General features: G+C 41.0%; 1 protein-coding gene across 3 annotated transcripts in view; it reads right to left on the minus strand.

Annotated features, from left to right (window-relative positions):
• CNTNAP5 (contactin associated protein family member 5) overlaps window positions 1–15,595 on the minus strand; it is a 316,013-nt gene that overhangs the window by 148,479 nt on the left and 151,939 nt on the right. For all 3 annotated transcript variants that reach the window (XM_052792720.1, XM_052792721.1, XM_052792719.1), the window contains exons 7-8: window positions 12,626–12,769; window positions 705–969 (exon numbers count right to left, since the gene is read on the minus strand). In XM_052792720.1, coding sequence (XP_052648680.1) covers window positions 705–969; window positions 12,626–12,769 — 409 coding nt within the window. The remainder of the gene's footprint in view (window positions 1–704; window positions 970–12,625; window positions 12,770–15,595) is intronic.

The raw sequence follows: 15,595 nt of genomic DNA on the forward strand, positions 1-15,595 counted from the left end.
TTATATAGGTCAGACTGGGATGGCAGCTGGGCCACTCTGGTCCTGCCTCTGTAGTACAGCCTAAAATTGTTTCCCTATTGTCTCTAAGAGCCAATGCATAGCTGTTCTGGTAAGTGCTTACAAGCAATTTTCCCTGAATTTTAAGTCAGAGAGACAATCCCATTTTACCCTCTTGCATCCCACTAGCTGCACTGCACAAAACAACTTGCAAACTGGCTAAGCAAGCCAGTGAGGGAGTGTGAGGAGAGGAAGCCCATGGTCAGTCTCTCTTCTCAGTGTAGCATAAAGGGAGAGTGTAAAGCTGCAGTCAGAGGAAGAAAATCAGCTCTGAGGCTGCCTTAACTTGTGCTGGGGATCGCTGCAGCAGATGACCTGGAGCCCAGCTGACTTCAGCACAATCTGAGGATGGGAAACAGGAAGGTCTTCATCTGACCTGACTGAAGAAAATTTAGCGTGACTGTTTAAGAACACAGAGGCTGAGCTAATTGTCAGGTAGATTGAGTCTGGAGATCTCAGGATGCCAACTTTCCATGCTTAGATTTACCTCAAGCTGCACAGAGTGGTTCTACCACTGGAAAGCAAGATAAAATTTGAAATGAGAAAGGAAGATTGGGTGCTTCCTTATTTCACCATCCTTTCATCCTGTGGGGTGGGACCTTTGTACTTAAAAGGGAGACAGGTGAGAGTAAACAAAAATTAAGTACCTTCACTGATTTCCACTGGGTTCTCTGTCTCTTTCTGAATAAGTAGTGTAAGTCTCCCACCATGGAGGTAAACCAAGAGGGGTCCTGAATTTTCAGACAATTCGGTGAATAGAAGTAAGCCGTCTTTATTCCATGTTCGAAACTGGAAGCTGACTGACAAACCATCAATTTGAGGAGTGCCGGGTAGTAGCAAGTAGCTTCGACTGGTGCTGACAAAGGTGATAGGAACAATTTGTGGTTCTGAGCAAGAAAAGGTCACGTTCCCCTGCAAATAACAAAAGTCAAACATAATCAACACGACAAATTTTTTTCGGTCATCCCAAAACATCCACAGTTAAACTAACTCATTGGATTTCTAATGGCCCTCAAGGCTGACATAGGTATTGTCATTCAAACACAAATCTTTGCAACTCATTAGGAAATGTATCTGTCCATTCTGGGAAAACACATCTGATTTCAAAATTTTACTGTCACCCCAAACAGGGGTGGGATTAAAAATCAAAACCTCAGTTCTTAGAAGGACCTAAATGTATCCAAATGTCCCCATGCAAGACCCTGCATGAGTGCAGGAGGGCTTATTTGCTAGCCCAGACAGACCACCTCCATGTGGCCGCATCTGCTTTGTGTTTCCCAGCACCTCCTGTTTCAAGCTCAAGTTTAGCTTTATGTCAAGAAAATCAAACTCATTTGGATCTATGCTGACTTCAGGAGCTGACCCTGAAGGAATAGCAGGTCTGCTTGCACTTTCATGTGCTGCGGGGTGTGATACAAATGTCCCATGTTGACTCTGCACTGATGGGACAACAGGGCAAGCTGCAATTGAAAAAACAAAGCATCCTCCAATGCACAGGGATCCTACCAAATGGACTATATTTATTCTAAATATAAGCCAAAATGCAGCCATTAATGACAGTACTGTTTTTGCCCATTTACACCAATGCTACATAACCTTAAAAGTAAAAACTCCCTCGTCTATCTGAATCTACTACATAGGGCAAAACATGAGGCAAATTTCCTGGTTGTATTTCAAATATTCAATATATAATTTGCAGTAGCAGTACTGGATATGTTTGCTTTTACTCAGTGGCACAGCCCTGTGCTACTCCAAATAATAAAAGTCCACTTAATAACACAAATAATTAAAAATAATTATTCTGAAATTATTTCAAAATTCATAAGGAAACTCAAAGAAAAAGTCACTTGAATATAGTACTTAGAGTGGGATGAAACAATAGTGAGATTTCCTGGCTAGTGTTAGGTCCTACAGTTTCCATGGGGCATTTTGAGGAATTATTAAAACACTACATACACAGCAAGCATGATAAAATCCAACATCATTTCAACGCAAAACTTAGTTGATTACCTCAGTCATCCAGCCCTGAAATCAATGGTGCTATTGGCCCAGAAGAGCAGCACATTTACTCAAAGCAATCAGCAGAATCTGCACCAGCATGTATCACTGTAGTTTGTAGAAGAAATGACTCCACCATTTTGTTCAGCCATTGTAGATTACCCAAGCAGGTCATTCAAGCCATGTAATAAAAACTTATCAATATATAAAGCTGGGATGCCTTTAAGGAGGCGCATCTTTCAAAGCCACTCCAGGAGATTGTTGCAGCCAGCTTGTTTTGAAGTAGGCTGCTTTGTAAAATACCAACTGGAATCTGATAAAAACATTGGAATAAAAGGCTTTCTCTATAGTACTGCTTCTCATCAGAGCTGGTACCTCACTCTAACAGGATAATTATAATGAACAACACTTGATGGATGTGTAGGAAGTTGCACAGTGCTTGGGGAATTCCTCTCTGAAATCTCAGACAGCTGATGGAACTGTTCCCTATTACTTTCAAGTGTCTTTCTAGTCTTTATTTTAAAATGGAAAATAAATAAAGTGCCAGAAAGAGACCAAGTTATCACTGGATGAAAGAACCCTTGATAGATATATATCTATATCAGGCTATCTACGTATTCCCTGCCCTCTTAGGTGCAGAATGCTACATACCAGATTTAGCAATGGCAAAAGGAATCCATGGATATATCATGTCAGAATTGAGTTTTGAGATATAATCCAAAGCTTATCCAAATTCACCTGAACATTAGTCAGGTGGGAAGTAGGATGGAAATTTGCTCTCAACTTTCAAAAAGTATCTACTACCTCCTGGGTTTTGCCTGTATAAGAGATGCCACAGGCCTTTTTTGTTATGTTGTTATATTTCCGCCTCCATTTTCAATCGAATTCATGACAAATTACAGAAAACAGTTGACTGCAGTGATATAAACAAACATGGTTAACTTTCCCTAGAGCTTTTTAAAGCTTTAGACATTTAAAATGCCAATGACAAATTTTCTTTGGAATTTTAGACACTTACAGTGATTCAAGTAACTCCACACAAAGTAGCAAGATGTTTACAGATCTTATACATACATAACACTGGAGCTTGGAGGAAAGTTCAAACGTTATCTGGGTCTGCACTCAAGTATCTAATTTGCTTCACTGACAGTGTGAGACTGTAACAAAATGCAAGACTGTAGAGGAGAGGATTTGCAACATTCGGATAGGATTTTTGTCTCAGAGCTCTTTGCAGATTTTACCTACCAGCAGAACAAGCTATGCCTAGATGACTTAATGGTGCCAGAGAAGGTGAATGCTAAGATGAAAAAACATGTTTGCAATGCACAACAAACTTTCAGACGACCTTAAAATAAGCCAGCAAAGACCTTGTGTAGTCAATATGCTTTCAGCTGTTTGCAGCAGCACTATAGCAAAGTATCTCATGCATATGCATGTGCCGAAACATAAGGTCAAATTTCTGCCTGCTTTTGATATGAGGTTCTCAGCACGTGCAACTACTCCTAAACTCATGGATTGCTGTGACCCCTTGAAAAACTCAGCAACACTCTAATCATTCACACTAGCTAGTAATTCATGCCATCTGGGATCTGCACATAAATCTTGTAGTGGGACAGGAGTGCTGACTGAACCCATGGCCAATGCTGGGACATATGGGCAGCACCTATGTGTCCCCTCCTATGCTTAAACTGGTGAGACCTAAAGTTCTGTAGCCTCTCCATTGACTACACTGAAGCAGAGCAGGTGTGATCCCACCTGCCAAAAGAACAAGCAGGTGGGAACACATAAAGGCCGTGCTGCAATATTCTGTATACATGGGATTAAAGGTATATTTGAGGGATAGAAAGCTGGCATGTTTGCCTTTGGGGGGGTTCTTTCAACAAGGTACTTTTGTTACTCTTATTCATGAATTGAGACCTCCATGATATAAGGCCCATAACTAATTTTAGTCAGAACTAAAAACTAGCCAAGACATTTGGGAAAAAATGTTAAATAAACCAATTGATGCCATGGGGACTTAAATCAGTTCAACTGACTTGTTTAGGAGGGAAACACCTTCTTAAAGCAGCATTCCAGCGCAAAAGCAGATGATGTAGTTAATACACACCAATAATAGCTGCTGATGTCCTTACACTGACAAACACTGTCTACCTTCCTAGAGACAATAACATGAAAATTTGAAAAAGAAATACACAACAGTTACTTTGAAAAATGTTTGTCCACTGAAGTGGGATAGGTTCCCATTACAAAACCTGTTAAATTTGCCCTGAATGTTATCTTAAACAAATTATTCCAGCAGATATAAGGCAGAATAATAAGCAGCTCCCCCCAAACCTTCATCTGGTCAGGAGCATTTTGCTTTAATTGGCAGCAGTTCTGGAACTCTCCAGGGTACATGCAAGACTTCTGGCAGACACTTGATTTTATAACTGAACCCAGTTTAACTGAAAAGTAAAAGCTCATTGGCTAGGAAATGGGATAAGAAGAGTCTAATCCCTAGAGAAAATAAAGGAGATGCTCAGCTCTACCCAACTGCTGGAAACTCCAGCTATCCCATGGCATTTGAGAATTCCATTGAGTCTGTCATCTCCAGACTGATTAAGGACTCCCGTAATAAGCGGTGAAATCTTTCCCAAAGAGTTCTTATTGTTCTTACAAGAAAAACCTTCTGTACCTAGAAATGCAATGGAGATATTTGCAATTTGTTCACTGGCTGCCATGACACTTGTCTCCAGAAAAGAGTCCAAGCACCCCAGATTTCTGCAGGCAGGGTACTGTTGCAGAGGTGATTCTTGTTCATGTTAAGATGTTGAATGAAAAGGTGACAGCACGTTACAGCATTTTAAGGAAGAATCAGAGCCTTTCCTATTAAAAAGAGAATGGAAGATCACAGTTGCTAAGTGGTGAGGATAAAAGTGGATTACATAGAAGATCCTCTGAGCCATGAGCCTCATTCAACAGTGACTGGAGTCTTTCCAGTGACTTCTGCAGGACTTGAATAAAACCTGTATAACTTTAATGAACCATTTCAGTCTTTTCTGGCCTTTCTTCATGTAGTATTATGTATTGTTGAAAGAAGAGAGAAGACTACTACACCACCACCATCAGGGTAGTGACAGCTGAGCTGAAATCCTCAACATTTAGCCTACCAAAGGATACAGGCCAAGATCAGTTTGAACAGGAAGAACAATAAATAAGTATTTCTGAGCTCTCATTCTACCTGTGCGTTAGAGCATCAAATGGGAACTTACTTTCCTCATTAATCACTCTATGGATACTGTCCAATAAAAAGGATATCTTGTTTTCTGCAGAGGATTAGAAAGGAAGATTTCATATGACGGGTAAGGGGACTAAAATCCCAGGCCTGGCTGAGATACAAATGCGGGTAAACTGGCAAGAATATCTCAGCTTGGAAATTGGAGGACTATTTCTAGCTCTGAAGAGACTGAGGTTGCAGACAAATTTGCAGAGAGAGTAACAGAGGAAAAAGGTGACCTCTGATGCAGTTTTAAAAGTATAAGATGAAAGATTGTCATTCAACTCTGAGTAACAGGATTTTAAGAATGGGGGAGGTCCCTTCAAATCTTGTTTTTAAATTATCTCAAGCAGAACAGATGTCAGGAGACCCACATAGATTTCAAGTACTTCTTAAATCAAGACACTGCTAAGCACTGAATGAAAAGCAAATCAAAGTGAGATACCAGCTCCAGGCTTCTGAAATACTGGTGCAAACTGTCTTCAAACAGGATGTGGGAGCACCAAGACACAGGGTGTTACTTGAGTTAGGACTAGTCCACTGAGCGAGCAACTAGTTCATCCCAAGAGCAGGGCTTACACTTTAAAAGAAGTTCCTATACTGAGGTGGGTTTATCTTTCCCTGAGCAAAATTTCATGATGGAAATCTGAAAGCTTTCCTGATCCAAGTTTCATTGAAATTAGCATATCCTTGTGATAATCACCCCTGTGATAGAGAGCTGCCCTATCTTCACTCACTCTAGGTATCATGTATGTCAATAAAATGCTAATTGTTTATCACATTTAATTGTTTACATTAAGATAATGTTCCTATGTGGAAAAAGTAGCATTTAACAAAAAAGAAAGCTTTGAAAAAACTGAAATGTTGTGACCATGACAGAATCAGGGATGAGATGCTTGGCTAGACGTTTCTGGATGTTCTTTATGTCAGACTCCTAAGCTGACTATGTCACTGGCCAAAAGTGGAATAAAGGATTTTACCATTTTATGCCCATAGTAACTGTATACTATTTTGTCATTATATGGTACAATAGCTAAGAGTTCCTGACAAAAGATGGGGCCAAATACAGAGCTAATTTGGAAAAATCATACATTGTTTCCCTCAGAGAAACAGGAAAAGGAAAAGGAAAAAAAAAAAGAGAGCACAGGAGGAAACACAAAAAAAATATAGACCACTTAATATTTTCCCTCTGTGGTGGGCTGACCCTGGCTGGACGCCAGGTGCCCACCAAGCCACTCTATCACTCCCCTCCTCAGCAGGACAGGGTGGGGGAAGAAAATAAGATGGAAAAAACCTCACGAGTCAAGATAAAGGCAGTTTAATAAAGCAAAAGAAAAGGCCACACGCAGACACAAAAGAAAACAAAAGATTTATTCTCTACTTCCCATCAGCAGGTGATGTCCAGCCACTTCCCAGGAAGTAGGGCTTCAGTATGCATGGCAGTTGCTCTGGAAGACAAACATCATAATAACAAATGCCCCTCCTCCTCCTTTCTCTTAGCTTTTATTGCTGAGCAGACCTCGTATGGTATGGAATATCCCTTTGGTCAGTTTGGGTCAGCTGTCCTGGCTATGTCCCCACCCAAGATCTTGCCCACCCCCAGTCTACTGGTGAGGGGGAAATGTTGGAGAGACAGCCTCGATGCTGTGCGAGCCCTGCTCAGCAGCAGCCGAAACACTGGTGTGTTACCAACACCTTTCTAGCTACCAATACAAAGCACAGCACTATGAGGGCTGCTATGAGGAAAGTTAACTCCATCTCAGCCAGACCCAATATACCCTTCTTTGAACAACAAGCAGGAACGAAGCCAGCCTTTCAAATTCGCCTTGCCAGAAGTGAATAAGATAGATGCCTTAGATCAAACTGGCAAATTAGCACAATCCAAGCCCAATTTTTGTTCCAGTTCAAGGTAAACTGATCTACAGCTTATTAGGTTTTATTACCTGGAACAAAACACAGCAGCAAGGAGATTTTTTTTTGTTATTATTATTATGAAAACAGAACCACATCTACCTTAAAAGAGAAAGGTGCATATAAAGCAATTCTTATCAGCTTTTTTTTTTATGTATTAGTTTTCTTTATTAGATTTTCCTCTTTTAAATTCCAGTCATCTGTGTATCATAGCACAGCACCAGCCTAAATGGTTGATATGAACTGTACATACTCCACACTCTTGACTGTGACAGGGTCAGCTTGCCCCTTTCTGTTATACTGGGCAGCCAAGCACCAAGCAGTTCCCAAGGCCTTAGCAACTGGAATAAGACATTAAAAAAAAAAAAAAAAAAAAAAAGACATTTAAGCCTTGGCTTTACAGCAAATTACATTCTCCCCCATTTTCCTTATCCCCTGCTAACTCCTATGACAATAATTAGCCATCTCTCTTGCTCTCCTACAGGGACTAACAGCCTTATCACCTCCCGCCTTGAAACATCCTCCTCTGCTCAGCAGGTAGTGACTGCCCTATTCACTCAATTTGACTACCCAGATAATGTAATAAATTAAACTCTGAACAATTGTTTCTATCCTGTAACATGCTGAAGGCTGATGACTCTCAAAAAGGCCTCATTTGCTCTAATACGTGTCATTTCTTTCCTGCATATGTCAACTAGTCTCATAAAAAAATTATGGTCTTTCTCCCCAAAAGACTTGCTTCACTTGTGGTTATCACAACTATCAAAATCCTAACACAAAGAAACTTTTATATCAAGAAAAGGAGAGTTTATTATTGCACCTACATGCTGGATTAAATATTTACAGACTGAAAGTCTTTAGAAATGTAGACAAAGCCAACTGAAATCAATGGAAAAACTGTCATTTAAATGGACTTTATTTCAAGACCTTGATCGAGGCAACACACTTAATTTCATCCAAAACAATCCTGTTATACCATTCAGCGACAATAAAATGGGACCTTAAAATGAATGCTATTTATATAGACTTTCTTACTATTCCATTCCACACTGCAGGTAGGATGTGATGGACACTCATCTGAAGACCCAGAGAGCAGACGGGAAGATAAAAGAAACCATTAAAAGCTATTTTTACAGGAACCAAATATTTCTGGAATCTGAGTTCGCCTGCCTTATCTAAAGAACAGCAAATTTAGTTCTCTTTTTAATGTACGTGTGTGCCTCACACTTTCATTAAATAATTGCATAAAACTTTTTTTTTTTTTTAATAAATTCAACGTAGTCCTATAGGAAGTTGTGAAAAATGTCACTAAATAGTTCCAACATTTTTTATTTATGATTCCTATAGTCTAATTGCTGTGCAAAAACTAATTAAAAAAATATATATATAATTAACTCCTGGTTCTCCAAACCCTAGTAGGGGCCTTCACAAATCACCAGGCTGATATTCACAGATATATCAACTCTTGCAATAGCACTTTGGTAGTATGAGACGTGTAGACAAGTAAATTCTTCTCAAGATGAAGGTATCTCAAATCAGCTTGATAAAATAGCATGTTTGGATTCTCTATAAAGGGAATGAATTATTAGTTTACATTCTACTGTCACTAGGTATCTTTCCTTGCTCTTTGATGCTGGCAATTGGTTATTTCCCTGAGGCACTACAGTGATGCATTTACATGTCACCACATCCCTTGCTGTGCTGAATTGTCACTCCCAGATTCAACATGGCAGGCCGACGTAGAAATTCAAGCATATCTGAGGGCTGACAACTTTTGCCTTACAAATATCCTGCACTCCTCTCAAGTCAGTGCAGGGTTTGCTCTGCTAAATAAAAATAAAACTCCAGTTCCTGTTAGCCAATGGTAATGGAAGGGAAAGGGGGATAGGGTTTTCCTTAATTTCAGTGGGTACATAGGATGGAGCATTGAGAAGATCAAACACAGCATCTTTTCATGACCTCTTAATTTCTTTTCTTCAGCTAGACAGCTTTTTATTTTGGCATCACAAATCAGTGACACACGAGAAGACTTAAGACCCTGGTCACAGGTCACATTAAAGCAGTTTCTAAAGGTGCAACCTGAATCTAGCAGTAGGTAACCACTGGTGGCCAGGATACTATAGCTATTTGCAGGATGCTATAGCTGGTTTTCTCTTAACTACTCCCTCAGTCAGGTAGTTAGTAATTCTTAATAGATTTCGCTTACTACGACTTGTCCCATCTCCTCGTGCATCTACATACACTCTTAACAAGCACAAAGTCCTTCAACAAGGACTTCGCCATCCCAGGTATCAACAGGTCAAATATCGTCCTGTGAAGGACAATTCCCCTTCTGCTTCTTGTAAATGTGGCTCCTACTAGCATATTTTCCTGTCCCTAACTACTTGCCCAAGAAGCAGGAGTAACTGCTGTACAATTTCTCATAATGGGCAGTCTGCACTAATTCTGTGCTGAGAAGACAGCTAGTAAATAGGGCAGATCTTTACATTATTATTTTAAAGCATTTTCTGAGGTTTCCCAAGGGTCCAGCCCTATGACCGTGACAGTGGTAATTACAGAAATTTGACTTCTCATAACCTCTTGCAATTAAAACCAGTAATCACTTCAGAGAGCAAAGAAAAGATCCCCTATCATTTCTCCACACTCAATGACCTAGGGCAGAAAAAAAAACCACAACAAAAAACGCCACAACATGCCATCAGGGACAGAAGAAACCCCAGAGAGAAGATAGATAGCCTGTCCAAATAGATAGGGCTACCATGTAGACAGGTTAAGTATCAGGCAATATAAAAATGGAATTCTGAAGGCACGTTCCAGTTCAAAGAGACAGGCTGCCTCGTTATCTTGAGATGTCTTCTCAAGGGGATTTACTGCAAGTCTGACAACTGCAAATGAGTTACAGAAAAGAACAGGCGGAATGATAATCACAGCCACCACCCAAGAGTACGATACATAGTACGGTATTCTGTTATTGACAACCTGTAGTTTCTTCCTCGGACTTTAAATGCAGCTGATTTGGGACCATTATTTATATGGATGAGGAACTACTTCATAAGAGGAAATCTATGCCTCCAAAGCTGATGTATCATTCTTCTACTTGTGTGAAAGATGTCAACAATAAAAAACCCAAAGCTGATGGGTATGAAAACCCATGAGTTTGGCTCACTGACTGTGTGAACATTCACAAAGGCACAGAGAATGAAGCAGAGACTGAGTGCTGAAGTCTTCCTTCCTTTTGGAGGCAAAACCTAGTGTCTCTGAGCATTAATGGCTTTCTAATCCCAAACCAGCCAATTTGTCCTCAAAAATCTTCTGTTAGGAGACAAAGGTATTTTGGGGGCTAACAACACAGAACCGTCTCTGCTGATCTCCAGCTTGTGGGGAGGGAACACAAGTACACAACACATTGTTGGAAGAAGCAATTCCAAGTCCATGCTATATTTAATTATTCTTCTGCGCTGTTCCTTTCATTGCATTTCCACTCCTGACAACCTTAGCAACTACAGAGATGCGAAGCAGAGAAGCTTGCAGGTCCCCGGGGATATGGATTGTTGCTTGAAAACCTCAATGAACTTTGAGTAAAAGCATTTAGTGCAGAGGAATTCTGGCAGGCAAAAGACTACATTTAGCAAGAACAAGTTATTTTAATCTGAGTAAGTAAATTGCTAAGGAGTTGGGAAGAGCAGGAAGATGGGAGAGGGAGATCAGCCTGTGAAAGCTGGAATTACCTGAGAGTTGCTAGAAAAGGTAAATAGCTGTGATGGAAAGGATGTTGGAAAACAGATTTAGAGGGGCTGTTTCCTATAGAAGGATGTTATCTAAGATTATGAGGCACTGTGAGTGTGACAACCTTTCCATGCACTTTGCATACACAAGCATCACAGACACAGCACATAGCAGCTCATAAATCTTGCAAAATGCAGTACAGCAGCCAGCTTTTGAAAACTTCTGTGTTAAAATCATCACTTCTGTGAGGGAGATTGAAAGATGGGGGCACATCCCCTGCTACCTTAAATTGACGGAAGGAGCAAGATTCCTAGACCTTCGATCTAGCATTGGCTGAATCAAGTATTGTGATAACAGAGTTTCATTGCTTGGAGCCACGTTATACCCAGACAATACCCTTCAGAGAAAAAGCACTTTACAAAGTTTTTCTTTTCCCCTTTAGGAAGGCCTTCCCATTACCCAGCTGGCAAAACAACCAGCTGTTTAATGACCTAAGCAGCAGACCAGGGCTCTTTGCTCCCCTTAGAAAGTAAGCTGAGGGGAAGAGTAATTTAACACAGTTCGTAAGACTTGTGCCTTGGAGTCCTGAGTCAGAGCAATCAAACTTGAGGTTATTAAAGTAAAGTCTCTCAGTCCCAGGCTAGGGGAGCATCCTGGAGGCAGTTTTGACTGCCAGCAACACAGTTCAGGACTTCTCACCCATTCCCTTTCCATTTTCCATTTCCCTGTACATTCAGCCTCACCCTAGGCAGGGAAAGTGAGGAAAGGAAGGACTTGTGGTCTTCTGGTTTGCTTTGTTGTAGCTTCAGTCTGTTTATACACAATTGATACAAACTAGAATATGCCATGAGACCCAGAACCAGTTTCACCTCCACATTCTCCAAAGATATAGTATTAGCCAAAAGGCATATATCAAAGCAAGGTGCAGGAGTGAGGCACAAGTTAAACAAAGAGCTGAATTATTTACAGTTTGTCAAGGCTGCATGGGAGTGTACTGTTCTCACAAAATAAAATGTTCTTTATTTTGCTCATGATATATCTAAATATATCTGTAATTTTGGACATTATTAGGTGTAAAGTTACGTTTATGTGTTATGTTAGCAGGCTGGATAAGGCCATAGTTCCTTTTGCTTTACCTCTACCATCCCACATTTAGACACTAGTACCAGGTCAATGGTTCTCAGAACTCCCAATACACTGAATATAAGGGGCAGCACAAAGGAAAACATTTCCAATAATAAAAGAAACATTTATTCCTCTCTATAATACCAACTCAAATAGCAGAATAAAATTTTGCTACTACTGTATGTGACAACAGTGATGGAGAATGGTTCAGAAAATAAGATTTTATCTGAGTTAACCAGAAAAAAAAAGTCTCTATGACTTCTATCACACCATCAAAAAGACACATTTTAATCTTGGAAAAGGAATTGAAAAGTTTCTCCAAACAAATTCTAATACACCTGGGAAGTCAGAGAAATGTATTAATTTCCACATGTGTCTTTCAATAACTGTCACCACAGCAGACAACGCTGGCTGCTGTTAGCCTCAGCAATATCATTTTAACAAGCTAATTATGCCCATAGCTATCTAAATCTGAACTCCACTCATTCGGTGCAGCCAGCAGCATCAACAGCATGAAAGTAAAGAAGGAAAGCATACATTATCGTTTCTTACCACAGTATAGATCTGAGGTTTGCGTCTCTTTGCCAGGTCAATTATATTGACTCCGTTGTAATAAAGGTTCTCAATGCATCCATGGAAATTTTTCCTCTGAAAGGTTCCTGGTTTCCCCGGGACTGGAATCCCTCCAAAACTGAGCTTTTGGAAAGAATAAGAACAGTATTTAGTTATCACCCCAAAAGCAAGAGGGCTGAGTCCCCCTCCGTGCAGCCAGCCGGGATACTATTTAAGAACCAAGTCACATTAACAGCATCACCTTGGAGCATGAAGCAGGGCCTGGCTGCCCAACAGGGGAATTATAGGCTGCATAGCATTACAGCTGTCAGGGAAATGCTGCTGCTGCAGAGCGCTCACTAATTTGGAAACAGCTTTTAAGTGCCTTGACACACCACTTCACCAACCTAGTACCATCAAGCCCCCCACCCAGGAACACCCAATGCACAAGGTAACATTCAAATGGTCTCCAACTCACAGGCCCCAGTGGGCTGGAGGCTGCCACCCAGCAGCAGACCACAGCAGCCAGGAACTGCTGAGCAATGGGGGAATAAACTCTTCCTGCCCACTGAGCACTGGGTTTGCCTGTGAGCTGGAATCGCCCCTTTCCACCAAGCTTGTATATGAACAGTTCTGGTTTCAGCTAGTGCAGGGTAGTATCACACACACAGACTACCCCATTTGCATCTTGCAAGTGTTTTCCCTAAATTTCACTGGGGTTTGGGTCTTTACAATATTTGTACGTGGTACTTGGGACTGAGCAGCGTAATGGAGAAGTTCTGCAGGTTACACATTTAAACAAAACTTCTGCTGTGCTGTTGTCTAAGTACTGAAAGATATTAGTATTGTGCAGATTACAACTCATCACTTAACTGGAGGGCTGAAAGCCCTGGGAAGACAAAAAGCCTGAGAAAATAAAGCTTCCAAAATCCATGGAGCATAATTACTTTAGATTCCTAAGAAAAAAAAGAAAGGAAAAAAAAAAAGAACAAAACAAACAAATCCCACAACCCAAAAAACTTCTGATAATCCTATTTTCATTTTCCACATGACCCAGCTCATTTCTAATTAGCTCCACTGGCCTTTTTGGCAAAGTCTTACTGGTGGTACTGCTGGGTTTTTATTCATTTTTCCCATCACAGCCAGCAGCATCATGAGTGATATAATGCAGGTGGGGATCCTGCAGCCACCACACTTCACAGTGCTTCCAGCACATCAGGAGCTGTGCTGCAATCCTGCTGCATCCACTGCAGCAAGGGCATGCACTGCTGTGCGGCACCACTTACACGCTGACGGCTGCTGGAACCTGGTCAGCCTTATTCTTCTGTCACAACTCTGAACAGCTCCCCTCAGCTCATTATTACAAAAATAAAGGGAAATTTGGGGGTTGTTTTTCCTCCCACTCCACCTAACAAGCTGGGATACATAAGCAAATGAAACCTCCCTGGATAACCTTGAAAGCACTTCTTTGAATACAAGTCCTTAATGAACTTGCACCTCAGTTGTATTAATTGATCACTTCAGAGAAATAAAGAGTGATCAGACTGCTACTTTACATCACTTACAGGTTTGTTATTGGCATGAATGCGTATGTGGTAGCAATGTTTTTTTTCCAGTGAGAATCATTAATTCTTCCTTAAAACACCAGACTTTCCTTCTTTCATGTTCTATTCTCTAAGTCTCCTGCTTAGGGACTCTGAACTGGGTTTCAAAACCAGAAGAAAAATCAATACAAATTATACCACTCCATTATTAAGAAAACAGTTTCCTTTGTGATTGGCAATAATTTTAATTACCAAACTAATGGTTTTATTAGCCTCAGTGAGGCCTTTAATCCCTGAAGTGTGCTGAGATAAACTTTCAGTAGACTGTATTGCTGTAATGTTCAACTGAAAGATTGTTTCAGTGCAAATGGAAAGAAAACACATTGTGTGAAAAACTAAGCACCAGGGGCCAGGACTGAGTGCCACAGAGGTCAGTGGTGATGCTGATTTACACCAACTGAAGATCTTCTCTACCATGCTCCCTGTTTTGGAACATCTGGAAAAATGTTCTGCAAATTACACTGGAGCCTGAGTTTTCCCTAATTGGCACCAACCTTGTAGCAGGAAGCAAGGAATTTTATTACTTTGAAATTAGGAAAGCTGATGACTCAATCATTTGGCTTTTCTCAACTCCATTTTAAAAGTAGTTACAGCTTTGGCCCTTGCTAGTTCAGTCTGAAGCTGTTCCAGAATCTCACTGCTCAAATGTGCTATCCTTACTAAATGTGCTCATGATTTGGTACAGTGGTGCCAGGGGAGAGGTACCACTCTTTCTACCCTGCTTTGTGAAATGTAAAGAAGGGAATTTCAGCTGGAACATCAGAGGAGCAGAGAGCAGGCACCTGCCACTGCCGAGCTGTCTGCATTTGTCCCTTGGGTGTGCTGGGAATTGATCCTTTCCAGAGAAATGAATCCGAAGTGCAGAGGGGAAACTTGTGGTCTCTTAAGCAATGAACCATGCCAGCTCAACACATCCAGACAGGGTGATGGCTCTGACTGTGCAAGCATGACCCTGTGCCTTGTGGGCTAGCAAGACTTGGTAGACAAATGCATGGGGATAAAAATTAACATGGGTTATTTGCACGCAGATGTGCATTGGTGAGGGGAACAGATGAGGAACTGCCTTGCATATGGATATAAAAGTTTAAGGTATTTTATAGTGACTGTCAGCCATAAGCACTGAACTGCTGGAGTGATATAAACTGCACTCTGCCACACCTTGGCCTCATGACAGGGGATCATACCAGCCTCAGGTTTCATGGGCAGCCAGGATGTTTCCTCTGCTCAGTCCTCTCTTGGCTGAGCTGCTCTGGCTCCCTAGACCAGTATGCTCTGCATCACAGCCCCAGATTGTGAAGGGGCCTGGGTCAGAGCTAGTTGTCTTGACAGTCATGCTCAGGGTCTTCCATTCCTAGTGGCAAGACAA

This window comes from Harpia harpyja, chromosome 7, assembly GCF_026419915.1.
Source record: "Harpia harpyja isolate bHarHar1 chromosome 7, bHarHar1 primary haplotype, whole genome shotgun sequence".
NCBI lineage: Eukaryota > Metazoa > Chordata > Aves > Accipitriformes > Accipitridae > Harpia > Harpia harpyja.